This window comes from Hyperolius riggenbachi, chromosome 3 (genome assembly GCF_040937935.1).
Source record: "Hyperolius riggenbachi isolate aHypRig1 chromosome 3, aHypRig1.pri, whole genome shotgun sequence".
Lineage (NCBI taxonomy): Eukaryota > Metazoa > Chordata > Amphibia > Anura > Hyperoliidae > Hyperolius > Hyperolius riggenbachi.
Window position 1 is genome coordinate 81,402,094 of NC_090648.1, and position 22,100 is coordinate 81,424,193.

A 22,100-nucleotide genomic window follows, 5' to 3' on the forward strand; every position below is an offset into this window, starting at 1 on the left:
AGGGCCGACTGCAGCGTTTCGCGTTTCAATGATAGTAAATAGAAAACACAAACTACAGCTTCTTTAACCTCCTTGCCGGTTATCCCGAGCTCAGCTCGGAGTAACCTGCGCAGGAGGATATCTCAGGCCCCGCTGGGCCGATTTGCATAATTATTTTTTGTTACAAGCAGCTAGCACTTTGCTAGCTGCTTGTAACTTCCGATCACCGCCGCTCGCCGCAATCCGCCGCGCCGAGTCGCTCCCCCCCGCCCCAGAGCCCTGCGCTGCCTGGCCAATCAGTGCCAGGCAGCGTTGAGGGGCGGATCGGGATTCCCTATGACGTCCCGACGTCCATGACGTCGGTGACGTCATCCCGCCCCGTCGCCATGGCGACCGGGGAAGCCCTGCAGGAAATCCCGTTCTCAACGGGATTCCCTGCATACTCTGATCGCCGAAGGCGATCGGAGTGGGTGGGGGGATGCCGCCGCTTAGCGGCTATCATGTAGCGAGCCCTTGGCTCGCTACATGATTTAAAAAAAAAAAAAATTAAAAAAATGTGCGGCGCTGCCTCCTTGCCGGATTTTTTAGACCGGCAAGGAGGTTAAAATGTTTCATCGCTGAAAAAAATCCCCAGAATTCAATTAAAAAATAGTTTTCAGAGCTGTAAAACGCTTTGAAAACACTTTGAAAACGATATGTAAAAGCTATGTATTGGCGTTAAAAAGCATAAAAACACCTTCAAAAAGCACCAAGAAAAGACAAAAGCCACATCGGGCTTACAATGACCTACTATTGGAATTCCACATGAAAGACCAATACAAAGTGGTGTATACGTGAGAAGTGGAACAAAAATCATACATGATTCCAAACATTAAAAAAAAACAAAAAACTGCAAAGTGGGGTGTGCGTAATTATTCAGCCCCCTGAGTCAATACTTTGTAGAACCACCTTTTGCTGCAATTACAGCTGCCAGTCTTTTAGGGTATGTCTCTACCAGCTTTGCACATCTAGAGACTGAAATCCTTGCCCATTCTTCTTTGCAAAACAGCTCCAGCTCAGTCAGATTAGATGGACAGCATTTGTGAAAAGCAATTTTCAGATCTTGCCACAGATTCTCGATTGGATTTAGATCTGGACTTTGACTGGGCCATTTTAACACATGGATATGTTTTGTTTTAAACCATTCCATTGTTGCCCTGGCTTTATGTTTAGGGTTGTTGTCCTGTTGGAAGGTGAACCTCCGCCCCAGTCTCAAGTCTTTTGCAGACTCCAAGAGGTTTTCTTCCAAGATTGCCCTGTATTTGGCTCCATCCATCTTCCCATCAACTCTGACCATCTTCCCTGTCCCTGCTGAAGAAAAGCACCCCCGAGCATGATGCTGCCACCACCATATTTGACAGTGGGGATGGTGTGTTCAAAGTGATGTGCAGTATTAGTTTTTCGCCACACATAGCGTTTTGCATTTTGGCCAAAAAGTTCAATTTTGGTCTCATCTGACCAGAGCACCTTCTTCCACATTTGCTGTGTCCCCCACATGGCTTGTAGCAAACTGCAAACAGGACTTCTTATGCTTTTCTGTTAACAATGGCTTTCTTCTTGCCACTCTTCCATAAAGGCCAACTTTGTGCAGTGCACGACTAATAGTTGTCCTATGGACAGTTTCCCCCACCTGAGCTGTAGATCTCTGCAGCTCGTCCAGAGACACCATGGGCCTCTTGACTGCATTTCTGATCAGCGCTCTCCTTGTTCGGCCTGTGAGTTTAGGTAGACGGCCTTGTGTTGGTAGGTTTACAGTTGTGCCATACTCCTTCCATTTCTGAATGATCGCTTGAACAGTGCTCCGTGAGATGTTCAAGGCGTTGGAAATCTTTTTGTAGCCTAAGCCTGCTGTAAATTTCTCAATAACTTTTTCCCTGACCTGTCTGGTGTGTTCTTTGGACTTCATGGTGTTGTTGCTCCCAATATTCTCTTAGACAACCTCTGAGGCCGTCACAGAGCAGCTGAATTTGTACTGACATTAGATTACACACAGGTGCACTCTGTTTAGTCATTAGCACTCATCAGCCAATGTCTATGGGCAACTGACTGTACTCAGACCAAAGGGGGCCGAATAATTACACACACCCTACTTTGCAGTTATTTATTTGTAAAAAATGTTTGGAATCATGTATGATTTTCATTCCACTTCTCATGAGTACACCACTTTGTATTGGTCTTTCACGTGGAATTCCAATAAAATGTATTCATGTTTGTGTCAGTAATAAGACAAAATGTGGAAAACTTCAAAGGGGACGAATACTTTTGCAAGCCACTGTATACTAACTGTCACACTGGTCTCTGCTGTGTAAAGCAGATAACGTAGTCCCCCATTCAGGCGCATTAACTTATATAGCGCAGGCGCAGATAGATTAGGCGGTCTCCATGGTTATTATGATGCAGATGACGTGCGCCAATAGGAGCGCACGTCCCCCGGCATCAGGAAGCGCAGCCGTGCTTAGCGTCAGTAAGAGACCGGGGATATTTAAATTAGTTATGTAGCTCAGAGTAGCAGCCTCCCTCAGAAGCAGCCACTAGCTGCGATTGCAAAAGGCTTTCTCCCGGGATCCCCACTCAGTCATCTATCTGGTAAGCAGACACCGGTGTTTGTGTAGATTCACTTGCAGTACTTAGTACTTGCTGTTGCACAGGTTTATTTGGGCGCATTTTGGGCGCCCACTACAACGAACAATTTCACAGTCTATTTGTTTTTTGCACAAGTGGTCATAGTATTGCACAGTCTTGGGCGGACGTGTGTATGCGCATAGCCACAGTTTTCTGGGGGGGGGGGGGGGTGTGGGCATGCACGCGTCTAGTCACTGGACGCAATTAGTTGGATGTTTTTTACTTTTTGCACAGATTGCAATGTTTGCACGCTAGTGTGTATGCGCACGCCCGCTTGCTTTGCTGTTGGGGGCGTGGGCATGCATGTATTGTCGGGCCCTGTGATTGTTTACAGCACAAGAGCACTTTGTATGTTTATATTTATAGTGGTATGGATTGGTGCCTTTTCACTATGTGTTTGTCTTGCAATATGAGATAGAGATATACCAGTTGACATTGTTTTGAATTTAATTATATAGAGGGGGAGTGATCCAATTACATTTGGATATACCTGGGAGATTTTATGTAATTGTTTTTATGTTTTGTTTTGAGCTTATAATTAAAGTTTTTTTCACAAGAGACCATAGAGTTGTGAAAGTATTCTTCCTGATAGTAGGTCATTGTAGGCCCAATGTGGCTTTTGTCTTTTCTTTTTGTAGTTTATAGTCATGGTTCCGATAGCCACGGGATCACACATAGGTGCATACGGATGCACATAAATACTGGTGCTCAGTTTTTTGTGTATATTCAAAAAGCACCAAAACGCTGACAGCAAAAGGCAGCGTTTTAGCATTTTCTACCGCAGCCTCTAGTGTGAAAGAGCCCTGAGGGCCCGTTCTCACCTGAGCGGGAATCGCACGATTCCCGCTCCCGGCAAACCGCTAGCGGTTTAGCAAAAACCGCTACACAATGTAGCGAGTGGCAGTGTTCTCACTGTCGCAGTTGCGGTTAGCGATAACCGCAACCGCGCTGCATGCAGCGGTTTGCCATCGACAAGCGCTCTACGATTAGCGATTAGCAAAGCACGCTAATTGCGATCGCTCCAAAACCGCCGGAGTGTCCAGTGATTTTTCCGCGCTAATCGCGGGAAAATCACTTCCGCAAAACGCCAGCGGTAGGGCAAAGTACTATTTCCCATTGTCTCAGTCCTGACACCTAATAAGACAAATGGAAGGCAGAGAAAGATAATAACTTCCAGAAGTCTGTCAACAGTTTTCTAATCACTTTTTTCCAGCTGCTCCAGTGGCGCAATCGGTTAGCGCGCGGTACTTATATGACAGTAACTAGTGAGCAATGCCGAGGTTGTGAGTTCGAGCCTCACCTGGAGCACATTGTTTTGTTAACCTTACACAAATCACCATTGTACTTCACAAATCCGTCCTGCGCTTTCTCCAAGCTATATTCCCTATACCTGATTCGATTATTAACTCCAAAAAACGATCATCCTTTTAATATAGAGAGGAGGCAGGATTTTATGGATAGAACATTGAACAGAGAAGAGAAGAAAAGAAAAAAAACTACTTCCGCTCTGTCCCACCAGCGCCGTCTACTCTCTATGGCATCTGCAGGTGACGCTCTAGCCGCCTAGCTGTGACGCATATGGCTCTATGGTCGTTTGGAACGCAAGGCGACCGTGGTGGCAGCTGGCGCTCTCTTCTGCGGCGGGCCGGACTCTATGGTAGCCGTGCTAGGCGGAAGTGCGCGGTGTCATGGAGATGAAGAAGATGTCGACCGCCGCGTATGGGGGAGAAGGCTCTGGGATCCCATCCGTAGTTGGCAGCGGCCTCTCGGTGACACCGACTATGACCTGGCTGCCGGATAGTGTGCTGCTGGAGGTGCTCAGCTACCTGTCCGTGCAGGATCTCATCCGCAGCTGCCGGTAAGAAGATGTGTCATCCTGCAGGAAATACGCCCTTCCTGCGGCTGTCCTGTTGGCTTGCAGGTGGTGCTCCAACCAACTAACCTACAACGTCCACTCTACCATCGGCAGACCTGGCCCTGCAGAAGCCGAGTGTCTGTGATTCTGTGAAGAAAGTTCCTTACAAGCTTACGTCACCCAGAACAGAGCCAGAGGCCAGGGAGCTCCTCAGCTGTCAGCTAGGCTGGTCTGACATCTACCCAGTCACCTCTCAGCTGTACACTAGGCTGGTCTGACATATCCCCAGCCACATCTCAGCTGTACACTATGCTGGTATGACATATCCCCAGTCACCTCTCAGCTGTACACTAGGCTGGTCTGACATCTCCCCAGTCACCTCTCAGCTGTACACTACGCTGGTCTGATATCTCCCCAGTCACCTCTCAGCCGTACACTAGGCTAGTCTGACATCTCCCCAGTCACCTCTCAGCCGTACACTAGGCTAGTCTGACATCTCCCCAGTCACCTCTCGGCTGTACACTAGGCTGGTCTGACATCTCCCCAGTCACCCATAGGCTGTACACTAGGCTGGTCTGACATCTCCCCAGTCACCTCTCGGCTGTACACTAGGCTGGTCTGACATCTCCCCAGTCACCTCTCGGCTGTACACTAGGCTGGTCTGACATCTCCCCAGTCACCCATAGGCTGTACACTAGGCTGGTCTGACATCTCCCCAGTCACCTCTCAGCTGTACACTAGGCTGGTCTGACATCTCCCTAGTCACCTCTCAGCTGTACACTAGGCTGGTCTGACATCTCCCCAGTCACCTCTCAGCTGTACACTAGGCTGGTCTGACATCTCCCCAGTCACCCATAGGCTGTACACTAGGCTGGTCTGACATCTCCCCAGTCACCTCTCAGCTGTACACTAGGCTGGTCTGACTCCCCAGTCACCTCTCAGCTATACACTAGGCAGGTCTGACATCTCCCCAGTCACCTCTCAGCTGTACACTAGGCAGGTCTGACATCTCCCCAGTCACCTCTCAGCTGTACACTAGGCTGGTCTGACATCTCCCCAGTCACCTCTCAGCTGTACACTAGGCTGGTCTGACATCTCCCCAGTCACCTCTCAGCTGTACACTAGGCTGGTCTGACATCTCCCCAGTCACCTCTCAGCTGTACACTAGGCTGGTCTGACATCTCCCCAGTCACCTCTCAGCTGTACACTAGGCTGGTCTGACATCTCCCCAGTCACCTCTCAGCTGTACACTACGCTGGTCTGACATCTCCCCAGTCACCTCTCAGCTGTACACTAGGCTGGTCTGATATCTCCCCAGTCACCTCTCAGCCGTACACTAGGCTAGTCTGACATCTCCCCAGTCACCTCTCGGCTGTACACTAGGCTGGTCTGATATCTCCCCATCACCTCTCGGCTGTACACTAGGCTGGTCTGATATCTCCCCATCACCTCTCAGCTGTACACTAGGCTGGTCTGACATATCCCCAGTCACCTCTCAGCTGTACACTAGGCTGGTCTGACATATCCCCAGTCACCTCTCAGCTGTACACTACGCTGGTCTGATATCTCCCCAGTCACCTCTCAGCCGTACACAAGGCTAGTCTGACATCTCCCCAGTCACCTCTCAGCCGTACACTAGGCTAGTCTGACATCTCCCCAGTCACCTCTCGGCTGTACACTAGGCTGGTCTGACATCTCCCCAGTCACCCATAGGCTGTACACTAGGCTGGTCTGACATCTCCCCAGTCACCTCTCAGCTGTACACTAGGCTGGTCTGACATCTCCCCAGTCACCTCTCGGCTGTACACTAGGCTGGTCTGACATCTCCCCAGTCACCTCTCGGCTGTACACTAGGCTGGTCTGACATCTCCCCAGTCACCCATAGGCTGTACACTAGGCTGGTCTGACATCTCCCCAGTCACCTCTCAGCTGTACACTAGGCTGGTCTGACATCTCCCCAGTCACCCATAGGCTGTACACTAGGCTGGTCTGACATCTCCCCAGTCACCTCTCAGCTGTACACTAGGCTGGTCTGACTCCCCAGTCACCTCTCAGCTATACACTAGGCAGGTCTGACATCTCCCCAGTCACCTCTCAGCTGTACACTAGGCTGGTCTGACATCTCCCCAGTCACCTCTCAGCTGTACACTAGGCTGGTCTGACATCTCCCCAGTCACCTCTCAGCTGTACACTAGGCTGGTCTGACATCTCCCCAGTCACCTCTCAGCTGTACACTAGGCTGGTCTGACATCTCCCCAGTCTCCTCTCAGCTGTACACTAGGCTGTTCTGACATCTCCCCAGTCACCTCTCAGCTGTACACTAGGCTGGTCTGACATCTCCCCAGTCACCTCTCAGCTGTACACTAGGCTGGTCTGACATCTCCCCAGTCACCTCTCAGCTGTACACTAGGCTGGTCTGACATCTCCCCAGTCTCCTCTCAGCTGTACACTAGGCTGGTCTGACATCTCCCCAGTCACCTCTCAGCTGTACACTAGGCTGGTCTGACATCTCCCCAGTCACCTCTCAGCTGTACACTAGGCTGGTCTGACATCTCCCCAGTCACCTCAGCTGTACACTAGGCTGGTCTGACATCTCCCCAGTCACCTCTCAGCTGTACACTAGGCTGGTCTGACATCTCCCCAGTCACCTCTCAGCTGTACACTAGGCTGGTCTGACATCTCTACAGTCACCTCTCAGCTGTACACTAGGCTGGTCTGACATCTCCCCAGTCACCTCTCAGCTGTACACTAGGCTGGTCTGACATCTCCCCAGTCACCTCTCAGCTGTACACTAGGCTGGTCTGACATCTCCCAAGTCACCTCTTGGCTGTACACAAGGCTGGTCTGATAATCTCCCCAGTCACCTCTCAGCTGTACACTAGGCTGGTCTGACATCTCCCCAGTCACCTCTCAGCTGTACACTACGCTGGTCTGATATCTCCCGAGTCACTTCTCAGCTGTACACTAGACTGGTCTGATATATCTCCAGTCAACTATATGCTGTACACTAGGCTGGTCTGATATCTCCCCAGTCACCTCTCAGCTGTACACTAGGCTGGTCTGATATCTCCCCAGTCACCTCTCAGCTGTACACTAGGCTGGTCTGATGTCTCCCCAGTCACCTCTCAGCTGTACACTAGGCTGGTCGGATATCTCCCCAGCCACCTTTTAGCTGTACACTAGGCTGGTCTGACATCTTCCCAGTCACCCATAGGCTGTACAAAAGGCTGGACTAATATCTCCTCAGTCATCTCTTGGCTGTACACAAGGCTGGTCTGATATCTCCCTAGTCACCTCTTGGTTGTACACAAGGCTGGTCTGTCCTCACTCACCTATAGGCTGGTGTGATATATCCTCAGTCAGCCCTCAGCTGTATGCTAGGCTGGTCTGATATCTCCTCAGTCGCATACATTTGAAAACGGCGCCGGTAGACTTGGGCGCAGGATACAGCCGGTATATGGCTGATCTTGCTTCTGCACGAGTCCGGGTCGTATTTATTACTCTGTGAAGAAAGTTCCTTACAAGCTTACGTCACCCAGAACAGAGCCAGAGGCCAGGGAGCTCCTCAGCTGTCAGCTAGGCTGGTCTGACATCTACCCAGTCACCTCTCAGCTGTACACCAGGCTGGTCTGATAACACCTCACTCACCTCTCAGCTGTACACTAGGCTGGTCTGACATATCCCCAGTCACCTCTCAGCTGTACACTAGGCTGGTCTGACATATCCCCAGTCACCTCTCAGCTGTACACTACGCTGGTCTGACATCTCCCCAGTCACCTCTCAGCTGTACACTAGGCTGGTCTGATATCTCCCCAGTCACCTCTCAGCCGTACACTAGGCTAGTCTGACATCTCCCCAGTCACCTCTCGGCTGTACACTAGGCTGGTCTGATATCTCCCCATCACCTCTCGGCTGTACACTAGGCTGGTCTGACATCTCCCCAGTCACCTCTCGGCTGTACACTAGGCTGGTCTGACATCTCCCCAGTCACCTCTCGGCTGTACACTAGGCTGGTCTGACATCTCCCCAGTCACCCATAGGCTGTACACTAGGCTGGTCTGACATCTCCCCAGTCACCTCTCGGCTGTACACTAGGCTGGTCTGACATCTCCCCAGTTGCCCAGACCTGTTATACTGACTGTGCCTGTTGGGCAATATGTGCCCCTGTTTCTGCTTTGTGTGAAGTGCAATAGAGAATGAGATCAGGGTTCCGGCTATGCTAGATGGAGCAATGGAATAGTGTGTCTAGGACTCTAGGTGGACCATATTACACATCTTTAAGACATTTCACATATGATGCATTTGATCTGCATATTTAGCAGTTTGCTTATAACAGTGTTCTCCCCAGGCTCTTTTAGCTGGGCGCTCCACTCGGCTAGTTTTGGTGATCACCCGACTATTATCAGCTCACCTCCTCCTATGCTGTGAGCAGAGTTGCGCACAGAAGCACCGGCACTGCGTTCTCTCATTTTGACCCACCCGGGTACTTTTTCATGTCACCCGGCTACATTTTTATGCCACCCAGCTGGAAAAAAATTCTGGGGAAGAACAGAAGGCTCTATTTTAGAGGGGATAGACCCATTGTCAATGTTGCCTTTGTCCTGGATGTGGGGTTTTTTTTTCACTAGTTTCCTCCATTTATTACACCTCAGAGGGACAAAGTATGGGAATGTAAAGTGAACTCGAGTTGTGAGTGATATGGAGGCTGCCATATTTATTTCCTTTTAAACAATACCAGTTGCCTGGCAGGCCTACTTATCTATTTGGCTGCAGTAGTGTCTGAATTACACCAGAAACAAGCATGCAGCTAATCTTGTCAGATCTGACAATAAAGTCAGAACGACCTGATCTGCTGCATGCTTGTTTAGGGTCTATGGCTGAAGAGGCAGAGGATCAGCAGGACTGCCAGGCAACTGGTATTGCTTAAAAGGAAATAAATATGGCAGCTTCCATATCACTTTCACCTCGGGCTCAATTTAAATTCCACCTATAGTGGATGCATGAAAATAAATTCAATGTTACATCTTCTAAAACAGATTGGACCTCCCCCCTCTGATACAGTCAAATCAAACAGCGGATTCACCTCCATGGATCCAATACAGGTATAATTAGGGGCCTATTTATAAAGTGGTGACAAATGGCAGCCCTACTAAAAGACCGCTATCATTGCGCATCGCTGTGCAGAGAAGGGTGATAGGCTTTTGCTAATTTTAGAAGAAGCACTGTAATGTGATGATGCAGCTGCTGGCTCCCCATTGGCTGAATGGGCCACTTGATGGTGAAAATGTTGTGCGGCTTGACTGACCAGTGATGGAGATAACATAACATCCCAGCTCTCACTGGAAGAAACTTACATGATTTGTGTCTGGGGGTTGACAAGCAATCGGGTACCTTAGTGGGAGGAGATTGCAATCTGTGGGCCCGTATGCATCAATAGAATGTTCATATTTGAGGTGTTGAAAAGGTTCTTTCAGAGAGTTTCAGCAATAGTGTATAGTGTGGCTCATCACACTATTATAAAGACCATCCTAGCACTTGTCAATAGGGAATGGTCAATGGGATGATTGCAAGCTGATGCAAATTTGTATGCTAACATTTTGGAAGTGTATGCAGCTTGAAAATAGATCAATCAGATGCAGCGGCAGCAGCTTGAAAATGGAGCAATCAAACAATGCCTAGGTCTCACGTGACTGGGAAACAGATCAATCAAGTGCTGCAGCATCTAATTGGTCTGTTTTTGAACACCACATATTTACATAACATTAGCATAAATATTGGCATCCACACTGAATTATTTCCATCTTACTGGCCATCCGTACTAGCCAAGTGTCATTTTGCACATTTTATGATCAATCAAATTCTGCTGTAGCATCTTGAAAATGGACCAATGAATTGACACCTAGACCTCATGTGACTGTGAAACAGATCAATCAAGTGCAATTGCGGCAGCATCTGATTGGTCTGTTTTTCAAGCAGTGCATATTTACATAACATTGAACATTAACATAAATGTGAATGCTTTTATAAATCCTGCATAATATACTTTTATTGTTAAAGAGTATGCAAACGATGGAAGAGACTGATCCTGGACAAATCTCTATGGAGGCATGTTGACTTAACACCGTACAAGGTCAGTTCATGTTTAAAGTGGAACCGGATTTTGCTTATAAAGGTGGAGATAAGCAATATTGCCTGAAAAAGTATTTTTATTATTTATCTATGCATAAAAGCTAATTCGATCTTCAGGTTTCAGCAATACTGCCTGAAGTGCATAATTAATGGCAATCTGCATTTTTAAGAGACTCTAACAAAAATGTCATCCTTTTTTCTACCATCCTACAAGTTCCTAAACCTATTCTAATGTGCTCTGGCTTACTGCAGCACTTTCTACTATCACTGTCTCTGCAATACATCAATGTATCTTTCCCCTGTCGGACTTGTCGGCCTGTGTCTGGAAGGCTGCCAACTCTTCCATGCTGATCTGTTATGCACACCCCTCTGCAGGCCCCTCTATGCACACTCCAGTGTGTGTGTTATTTACATAAGCCAGCAGCGTCTCTGCTTTCTTATCAGTGAGAGAAAGCTGGATAAAAATCCTCCTCTGTTAGGCTGTGAAAGGAGCTGGCTGACACATACTGAGGAATTACAGACAGGGCAGAGCTGTCTGCAGCAAGAAGAAATGATCAGCCTGTCACTAGTATTCAGTGGATGAGAGCTGCAGGGGGACAGAAGGTAAACACACAAATGATCTCTTGAGATTCAAAAGGAAGGCTGTATACAGCCTCCTTGTGTATGGATGTATTTTCTATGTGTGGACATACTGTACATCAACCTACTTTCTGTTTTGGTGGCCATTTTGTTTGTTTATAAACAAACTTTTTAAAACAGATTTTGACTACTTTTAATGCGGCGAGGAGCTGCAAAATTGTGACAGAGGGTAATAATGTCCCCTAACGCACTGGTATGTTTACTTTTGTGCGATTTTAACAAAACAGAATCTCTTTAACCTCTTGAAGACCACAGGCTTACAGACGCCCTCCCCCCCCCCCCCCCCCCCCAGTGACCAGGCCATTTCTTTACAATTTAGGCCACTGCAGCTCTTAAGGCCTCGCAGCAGGGTCGTACAACTCAGCACACAAGTGATTTCACCCCCCCCCCTTTTCTGCCCACCAACAGAGCTTTCTGTTGGTGGGCAGTGATGCTGCTGGGATGTCAGTTTATATTTTCTAAATATGTATTTGTTTTATTTTTTAATCATTTTGTGCATTTTTTTATTTTATTACACTCCCTCCCCCTGCCAGCCAATAGCTCTTTTGCCTCCAGTGCTGACTTACAGCGCAGTGCTGTACATTGTAAATACACAGCGGTTTCGCCATCTAACAGTCGCCTAGTGGCGATCGTCGCCGGGAGACTCATGATGGAGCGGAGCTCAGTCATTCAAGCGAAAATGCATGCGCATTGCTGCGTGCGATCTCCTGCAAAACCCCGCCCCAGGACTTGATGCCCATCTGTGTTTGGCGGTCCTGGGGCTGCCACCGTGTTCACACCTATCGACGTGACGCGGTCGTTTAGCATTTAAAATTAAATATATCAGCCTCCATATCCCTCTGACTTTAGGTTCGCTTTCATTTTGAATTACAAACTTTGGTTTGGGTACACTTTAAATTGTGGAAGTGCGATAAAACCAAAAACACTGGTGCGCGTTGTTCTATCATTGAGCCATTTTGTGTTTTGTGCTGTCTGCTCCTGGCTTGTAAGCAGAAGGAAACTAATCCGTTGTGAGATTCATTTTCTGGTTTCCAGTCCCATAACTAAAACTGTTTCTAGCAACCAGGCCATAGCATGTGTTCCCTACACACAAAATAAGGAGACCTCACTCCACATTGTGTCCCACGTCAAGTACTATAAATTCACAAGTACCATAAAATCCCAGGCAAACTCTGACATGCTTTTATGTTCATTGTGAATTAGTAATAAATGGCCTCATTGGCAGGATAGTGTGCTAACCTTATCCTCACGTGTGGAAACAAATAAGCCAGAGCTACTTCTGTCTCACTTACTTGTGATGGGGACTCGGGACCTTCTTTTCTTTTTTTTTCCCAACAAAAAGGAGTTTATTAACCTCCCTAACTGTAACCCTGAGTCAGGCTTGGGGTGGAAAAAAGGAAGCCAGAAACTGTAACCCTGAGCCTGGTTAGCCGCCGGGAGGCTTGTGCAGAGTATAGTGCGCAGCAGATGTTTTAAAACACCTCCCCCGGGATTCAGCCATTCTCCTTCCTGTCCTCATAGTCTCTGCATCCCTTGGGTAAGATCGCCGCCTGTTGTCATGACAAGACTGCAATCTCACTACAGGGTACAGCATCACCGGGAGGACAGCGAGAACTGCAGTGCTGGATCCCAGGGAGGTGAGTAATGTGCAAGGGCTGCTGCAGGCTCTCTAACGACATTACTTTTTTTCCTGGTTTTAGGGTCTAAAAGCCTGCAAAAAAATTGCGCCGCTTTAAGACGAACACTAAGAATCCAGCGCAGGAGACTTGGGCGCAGCCGGCGCCACCATAGACCGTAATAGGAATTACGGCTATAGCAGTGCACACAGTGTAACTTCGGCACCGTCAGAAGACTGAGCTGAAGTTACATTTAAAACACAATAATTCGGCATCCAGCAATAGCTGGAAGCCGAATTGCATCATTCCCCACCATCCATGGCGGCCTGGAGGGGGAATAGTAATTAGCATGGCCGGGACTTGTGCAGCAGCAGGATCAGCTATATACCGGCTGTATCCTGCGCCCAAGTCTCCCGGCGCAGATTCATCTCGTACGCCTTTAAGACCTTAAAATCTGGAAATAATCATACGGCCAGGGGGATAAAGCACACTAAAATTATGATAAACCTCTTCATGTACATTTCAAATCAGTTTTGATCATACAGTTTTTTCTGTCTGTCTAGTGCACTGGTCTCTGTTCAGACCTTCTCACTACCAGTACTTGATCCTGCCAACAGATTGTTACTAACGGATAACAGCTGCACCTGTTTTGCTATTTAACCTGTTTTCAAGAACAGAACTACCGTACTTCCTCATGCTGGCCTCATTAGAAGGTGTGAGCCCTCAAGAAAGCAAGCAACACTGGTTTAGAGGGCTTAGCCAACGGAAGGACTAGTTTCTACTGTTTGGCACAGACCATATAACGGTGTTAACAGCTGTAGGGGAATGACAGGAAACGTGGTTAGTTACACTTAGCACGCAATGCTGAATACTGTTTCTGCAAACGCTCTTTACTTACACCAGATGTACTTTGTATAACAGTCTTCACCTGGTTACAACAGTGATGTGTCCAAAGAAATATGGCTGATCCAAAGTGAAAGAATCTTTAAAGGGAACTTGAATTTGTATTTAAAAAAGAATAAAGTATGTTTTTACATTTTGGATGGGCTTTAATGTCGCAGGTCTATTCAGCCACAATCCTACCTGGTCTTCTGCGATAGGCCCTAACCCAACTGTGCTATTCAGCCAATCATTAGCGATGAGTTTGAATTTCACGTATTCGTTTTGCAGTAAAATTTGCAATGACGATGCAAAATCCTGATGTGAAATTTCAGACTATTGTGAAATTAAATTAACAATCTTAAAGCAAACCTGTGAGGTTTACAAACAGAAAAATCTGACACAACAGCGTCCACGAGTGTCCGGCACTGGCGGGGATTGCCCGAACCGGTTTAAAATGCACAAACCAGCCCCCCCCAATACTTACCCGAGCCTCCAGCGATATCTAGCAGCCTTTCTGAATCGTCTAGCAGGCTCCTCTCTGGCTTCCCCTGTGCGCGGAAGCCAGCGTGTCAGCTGACCCGCATCGGATCATGTGACACGCCAACTTGTGCGCATGAAAGCCTCGTAATATATAGGCAGCATCTTTCCATGCTCATAGCAAGCTCACATCAGTTGGCAGGCATAGTCAAATTCCCATTCGGCTTATTGAACATATCCCAGCAGCAGCATGGCATAGCTGATCGTCAGTTCTATTCCCAAAGTTGTGCTACTACTTAAAGGGGAACACCGGTATATCGGTAGACAGAAAGGTAGGGAGGGGGGAGGAAAAAAAAGGGAAAGAGAAAAAAGGGGGGGGGATGTAAGTGGCAGTTCCTGCACTACTACAGTGTGACCCTCACTGAAATTACAACTATAAAACTCTTTCCTAGCAGAAAATGGCTTCTGAGAGCAGGAAAGCGATACAAAGGTTCAATAGTTCATAGAGTTTAGCTCTGGCATAGTTCAATGAATGTGTCATTGAGAAAAAAACTGTATAAACTTAAAAAGTAGATTTTAAATATAAAAAACAACTGTGGAATATCTTAAAAAGTCATTTTTAGGAGGAGGATAGATACAATGGTTTGTTTCATTTGTTTATTTTCACCTCGGCTGACCTTTAACCTCCTGAGCGTAACACCGCTCAGGAGGTTTTGCTAGCCTGAGTGCGCCGCTATGAAACTTTGCTTTTTTACTGATAAATAAGCTGTTAGCTAGCACTAGGCTAGCTAGTATAGGTGGCCGGCTCCCCCCCGATCACCCAGAATCCCCCCTATCAGTCGGCTTATACATTACCCAGCCTGGTGTCAGCGATCGCCACAGCCTCACCGCACAGCTCCGCTCTTTTCCATGGGGAGGATCGTAAGTGACGTCATGCGCAGACCCGATCCTCCCCATAGAGAGACCGGAGCTGTGCGGGGAGGCTGTGCTGATCGCTGGAGCCAGGCTGGGTAATGTATAAGCCGACTGATCAGGGGGATTTCTGGGTGGTCGGGGGGTGCCGGCCACCTATACTAGCTAGCCTAGTGCTAGCTAACAGCTTATTTATCAGTTCAAACAGACAGTTTTATAGTGGTGGACTCCTGAGGTCAGCAAAATCCCTGAAGCGGCATGCCTGACACAGGTTAAGGCGAGTACCCATTTGTGGGACCTTTTTTTTTTTTTTTTTTTTTCCCTCCTCAACAGGTACACTGAAATCAGGATGCTTGACTTTGAAAGGACTCCTAATTTTGTCAATATGACTTTCCCATGTACATAAACCTCAATGCATTTTTTTGCAAAATTTTGTATTCTCATTTCTACATATGAGCGGATTAGTTGAAGGTAATTTTGTGCAACTTGCGAAAATTATGCTAAAATTATGTGAAAACAAGATTACCCATGAAATCATAATTCTAATTGGAATACATTACAGGGAAACTTGTGAAGGCAAAATTGCACATTACAATCAACTGATCACGTGGTGAAAGTGTGCTTGTGTGGAAAAGGGGAAGGGCGAATTCGCCAGAACTTGCAGCATGCCCAAATTGGGACCTGTATCAGGGGACATTAGATTAGGTAAGTGACAGGTGGAGGTGTGGTTGCAGCTACAAGTGGCCTCCCGGCTTTCCTGCAAACTCATTTTCAGCTGAGTCACTCCTCCTGCATGTGGAATTGGATAGCAGGTGCAGTGAAGCTGGCCATACACTAGGAGATATTTAGGAGAAAGTTATCAATTTCTCACCACCAGAACCTCTTTGTATCAGATATGAAGCAGCAACTGTTTACTGTGAAGTCCTTTCAGGTAGATGTGTTCATTTTAGCTGACAAGTTGTGCCTGAAATTAGAGATGGGACGAATCCCAAATTTCCCCAATTCTGAATCCCAAAAAGATTCTTGATATTCTCAAATCTTTCAAATCTAACATCCTGTACATAAGAATTGAATGATCCGTGTAAGAATAGTAGTTGGACTTTAAATATACTATTCTAAGTCTAACTACTATTCTTACACGGATCACACAATTCATATGTACATAATTTGTTAGATTCAAGATTAGAAAGATCCGAGAATATTGAGAATCTTTTTGGATTCGGATTTGAGAAAATTTGGGATTTTTACCCTCTCTTTCTGTGATTGACTTTTTTTTACTTTGTGTTTAACAGTTGACTTCAAAGATCCTCTGGAACCTGGTGAGGCATTGGCTTGGCACCGGCCTGCACACTCTGAAGATCAAGGGTCTTCTTTTGTCCATGAAGAAACAGGAATTCTTAACCCCGGCTGTCCTCCAAGTGTTAGAAAAGCGCTATCCCAGCCTGGAAAACCTTCACCTGGAGGAAACTAACCTGCGTTCCCTGAGCTACGACTGCCTTCCATCCTCTCTGAAAACATTGGAGCTATCCCAATGTGAGATCCCGATGACTTGGTTCAAATCGACACCCAACAAAAACAAAGCGCTCCCCAAACTGGAGACTCTCATTCTTAGCAATGTCTCCTCATTCTCCAGCCATCATTTAGAGGCAATCTGCTGCCAGTCTTCCCTGAAGACTCTTTATCTTTCTGGAACTTACAGAGTCACCGACATCGGTGTTCAGAAAGCGGTTCCCTACCTTAAAGGGCTACAGCATTTAAAACTAAATGGCTGCAACATTACAGACATAACATTGCACTTAATCGGCTGCCACTTAAAGCACTTACAGACTTTGGGGCTTACGAATTTCTGCTCTCTAACAGACGCTGGTTTGACCTGCCTTTCCAGCGTAAAGACTCTGGAGAAGTTGTGGTTGGAGTATTGCTTTCGTCTCTCTACAAACTGCATCATAACTGTGTGTGTCAACTTACCGGCCTTAAACTATCTCAACCTCAACGGGATCTTCTTTGAGGGCCAGGGCATTGATGAAATCCGGAAAAGCCTCCCACACTGCACAGTTACTAACTCCTTCCCTGACATGGATGCAATGCCAAAGTTCTAAGAGGAGGAGGCATAGATAGCGAGGGGATATGGTAGCACTTGTACCTCCTTAACGTCCACTTCTCCCTCTTAATACAAGCTTGTACCTCGAAATATCGTGTTGGGTCGATGCTTATAGGCACTTTCTTCTTACCTTTTTCTAGCTATATTTACTGCTATTTAATATGTGTATATATGTATATGTTGTGCTTGATGCCACTTATAGTTTATGGTAATTATTCTAGCTGTGCAGTGTAGGCTATGGTTTATTTGTAGGTGCCCTTGACGGCGCTATGGTGTCTTGTTATTGCTGCGGAACTCCCTAATGTCTACTGAGGGAAATTGCTGAGGCAGGCACAGTGTATTATAGGCTTTGTGATGTTTTTGCTTGAATTATGTGACACTCGCACAGTCGCAATCTGAGCTCTACAGAGCTCTGTTCAACGTTTCTTCGGACACTGGCAGCACATTGTCATTGTTATCTGAAATCATTTCTATATTCTTCAGATCAAATGCAGATACTTCTTTGACTACATCAAGAGCATGCTTTATAGGCCCACTGCGAGCACAAATATTTTCATAGACCTGTGTAGCTCCTTGATAACCTGATGTCATATAAATAATTTTTAAAGTGCCTGGTCAGGCGCCCAGACACAGGCTGATCCCTGTTCTACAGACTGTCGTTGCTACAGACTACAATTTTCTTAAAAAAATTTAGTCTGTGCCTGGTCCTACCCACTTATCATATGAATAGCAGGATGATGTCATACAAGCGGCAGCAGCTAAGCCCAGAGCTTGCTACTGAACTGCTTCAACTTTTCAACAACAGTCTCCTCTATGGTCAAAATTTTGAAGCAAGAGTTTTAGCTACAAAAACCCCATTCCGCACAAACCTTTGTGCACTTAACTATTCAGTGGTATATTCAGAACTTTGGAGGCTAGCGTTAAAATAGACTTACAACCAAATATCTATATATGTAGTTGGAAAACAATCATGACATTGTTAATATCTGTAGCTTCATTCATCTTCTCTTGTGATTCCTGCACCCATGTTACATTGTAAGCCAACAGTGACCACACTATAGTCAGTCTGCACTTTTCTTTCACAACTTTTTTTAGCCTGGTGATTGAAACGACCTTTTACTCAATCTTGCTGGCACTTCCCCCTTCATGTAATCTGCTTAAAAGGACCCACCAGTGGATCACTTCCCCTTGTATTGGGTGTAAAGCGATCTAGTATGCAGGTTTACTACCTCCAGCAGCGCTACTGTCACAATCTGAGCTCTGGTCAATCAGAAGCCAAGTATGGACTCTATTTATCACCCCCTCACCATTCAATCACTACCTGGCCTCGGTACTAGTGCAGAGGTGAGGTGATGTCACCGGGGAGGGGGCGTGGCTTGTGTAGAAAGACTGTGGGAAGGATGAAGGTGTGGCTGGAAAATCTAGCCAAACACTGCCATTTACCGATACTTAATAGTAAAGTGAGAGTGAGACCAGCCAGTGCTGCAAATATAGTGAAGCTGTATACTATACTGGATTAACACCAAATCGGGAGATAATGACTTTCTGTAGCAAAGGTGTCCTACACAAAGTGGGCCAAAATTAAGAACTGGGACCCAGTCACTGGCAGCCTCCCCCCTCAGTTCCCTGGTGTCTAGTGCCCCACCTCCCCTATACAGTTTCCTGGTGTTAAGTGTTCCTTTCTCCCTGCTCTATACAGTTCCCTAGTGTCTAATGGTCCTGTCTCCTTCCCCTGTACAATTCCGTTGTCTAGTGCTTTCTCCCTTGCTTCCCATATGGCTTTCCTGTGTTATAGGGTGTCACCCACAATATAGCTTTGCTGGTGGTCTACAGAGGGCCAGACATAATGCAAAGTGGGGAAACCACTTGCAGGCCAGATTGGATGACTCAGAGGGCTAGCGCTTGTCATGTATTATAGTGGCTGAATAGAGTACTGGTTAAGTGCTCTGCCTTTGACATGGGAGACCAGGGTTCGAATCCCGGCTAGGGTCAGTATGTATTCAGTAAGGAGTTCAAGGCAAGACTCCCTAACACTGCAGGGTGGCCTCCTGAGCGCGTCCCAGTGGCTGCAGCTCTTGAGCGCTTTGAGTCCAACAAAGGAGAAAAGCGCTATATAAATGTTCGGATTATTATATTATTATTATCCCCTTCAGGGTCCTCCCCCCCCCCCCCCTCCATCCCTTATTGGCTGAAGCATGTTAGGATACTGGCGCTGTGCATGACATTTAGTTTCTGATATTCAGAGAATTACTTGAAAGATCTAAATGGAATTCATAGGAAACGGTATAGGGCCTATTTCCACTTGCATATTTAATTTCACATACGTTTTTCTGTATGGAGGTTTCCGCTGTTGCTTTATACAAATTTTAATGCCACTGTATGTGGCTAACAATAAATACGCGGGAAACGGATGTGTGTTCTGCAGAAATCTGCAGCATGTTTTTCGGCATCGCATTGCACCAGGAAATACGCATGGAAATGATGGAAATTACTCCATTGACATGCATTGGTTTCAGTTTCGACACAGACAATACAGATTCATATGTAGTGGAAACAGGTCCTATTTTAACAGCAAGTAATATACTACCGCAGTGTTCTTCTTAGAAATATTTTTCACCCAGGTGGCAGGAAAAAGCTGGATGGGGCACAATGGGGGAATGCAGGGCTGGCGGTTCTCTGCGCAACTCTGCTGACCGCATAGGAGGAGGATGGGGAGGCAAGCCGATGATAGCTGGGTGGTCACCAAAATTAGTTGGGTGGAGCACCCGGCTAAAAGAGCCTGGGGAGAACGCTGTACCTGGTGCAAAAATGAGGGAGGAATCATGGAATGGTGAACCAGACAGGCTCTAGTTTCTATTGTTGGACTTGTCTTATGCCTTATACATACGATGAGATTTTCTGCCAGATTGACTATTTCCAGCATGTCCAATCTGATTTCCACTAACTTCTATGGAAAATTGATCGGAAATCAGATCGGACATGCTGGAAATATTAAATCTGCCAGAAAATCTTTGTGTGTATTAGGCAATATGTTTCCAGGCACCCTAGAGCTTGCTTGTGGTGGGTGAATGCGGAGAAGATCTAGTCAGACAAACCAGATTGTATTGCAATATGTGCAGTACAGTGAAGGAACGTCACAGATGAGGCTGTGCAATTTGTTTGGTTTTTCAGGATTGGCTAAAGAAAATTTCTTATTTTGGCAAGTGTGTATATTTAGCAAGTTGCTATAATATTGCAGAATTGTTGCAAAACAGTTTATGATCCTTAAAGGGTATCTATAGTGAATAAAAAGTTTTACTTACCTGGGTCTTCTTCCAGCCTCTTGAAGTCCTCCTGATCCCTCACAGTCCTTCTGCGCTGCTCCGTTCAGCAGCAGTGCACTTCTGAAAGCTGGCCAACTCGGGCTACTGTGCATGAGCCATACCTGCCAGAAATGTTCTGCGCATGCGCAGTTCCAATGTTTACAGGCTGTGCAAGTGCAGAACGCTCCCGGCGTTATCAGGAGGCAGGCAGTCCGGTGCTGTGCATGCAGCTGTCAGAAGACCACTGCCGTTTATCAGAATAGAGCAGAATGACTTCAGGGGCCGGGAGGAAGAGCCAGGTAAGTTAGACTGGTCACTTTTAGTTTGCTTTAGGTTATCTTTATAAAAGGAAAGGTATGCAGAATAAGCCAAAACTCATCGCAAGTTTAGTTTAACTTGCTTCTTACCAAATTGTAAATTCCTTGTGCATACTATGAGCCATATACATCAGGAGGACTGAGAACAGAAGCAAGAGTGCCAAGTGCATTTCTCTAAGCCCTGTTTCACACAAGAAGCTGAAGGAAGTGACCTCACGGCCAGACAGCGCCTCCTGTGCAAGCGCCGAGCATGGGCAGGCAGGCAGAGGAGAGGCGGCCACCTCATTGAGTTATATTTGAGTGCGGCCGTGCTCAGGTGCATCATGATGCATTTATTTTTGCTGCCGGGTAGCCGTAAACGCTGACATGCGTGGAGTTGCAAACGATTCCATACCGCTGCATTAAATTGCATCCAAAACACTTCAGTGGCTGGCAGACCAAGAAGTGCGCAGTTCAACCTTTTTTTTTATTTTAATTTGGTTATTTACTTTAGGGCTGGTTCAGACGGGATTCTGAACCAGCAGACTGCAACAGCCTGGTGTCTCGTTTCAAATGCTTTTCTGCAAGTGTGCAGAAAAGCAATTTGGCTGCTTTCTGGCTCACCTCCCAGCGATGATCATTTTTGACTCTCACGGGGGACACTGAAGTGCAGCTGTGAATGATCCTGGAAGCAACCTGATGCTTTCGCGATCACCTAAGTGCCTGGCACACAGTGGGGAAAATCGGGACTTCTCAGAATAGAGATGCAGTGGAGGACAGGAAGAATACTTTTGCAGTATGTGGCTGGGGGTGGGGGTTGCCTCCTTTGCTACCTATAACGGGGGAAGCAATTTCTGTCTACCTAAACTGGCGGGAGCACTGCCTGACTGCTCATTAAGGGGGGAGGGGGGGAGACTCTCTGCCTTCCTTATACTTTGAGGACCTCTTTTGCTATCTATGCTGGGAGGGGGTGGGGGGGGCACTCTCTGGCTACCTATAATGGGGGGTATGCTCTCTGGCTACCTAAACTGGGAAGGAGGGTGGTCTGGTTACCTACACTTGGGGGTCACTCTCTGGCTGTCTATACTTAGCAGTCTTGGATTCTTTCCAGAGAAAACATTGTACAGCTTTTAGAAATCTGGGAAGCATCCTGTAATCTTTAGAGCTGACTGAGCTTTGGTGGAACATCCATCCAATAAGATGATCTACTAATGTTTGCTTTTTGCCAATCATGCATTAAAGGAAATCTGT

At 46.8% G+C, this 22,100-nt stretch overlaps 1 protein-coding gene and 1 non-coding gene across 2 annotated transcripts; both read left to right on the plus strand.

Annotated features, from left to right (window-relative positions):
• Positions 1-3,855: 3,855 nt before the first annotated feature.
• On the plus strand, positions 3,856-3,948 carry TRNAI-UAU (transfer RNA isoleucine (anticodon UAU)). Its single transcript is given in 2 exon segments — positions 3,856-3,893; positions 3,913-3,948. It is a non-coding gene; the product is annotated as a tRNA-Ile (tRNA).
• A 308-nt stretch (positions 3,949-4,256) lies between these two features.
• On the plus strand, positions 4,257-17,341 carry FBXL12 (F-box and leucine rich repeat protein 12). The gene is made up of 3 exons (XM_068274424.1): positions 4,257-4,498; positions 10,553-10,625; positions 16,443-17,341. The coding sequence occupies exons 1-3, from the start codon at positions 4,329-4,331 to the stop codon at positions 17,247-17,249; spliced, it is 1,050 nt and encodes a 349-aa protein (XP_068130525.1). The 5' UTR covers positions 4,257-4,328; the 3' UTR covers positions 17,250-17,341.
• Positions 17,342-22,100: the final 4,759 nt, after the last annotated feature.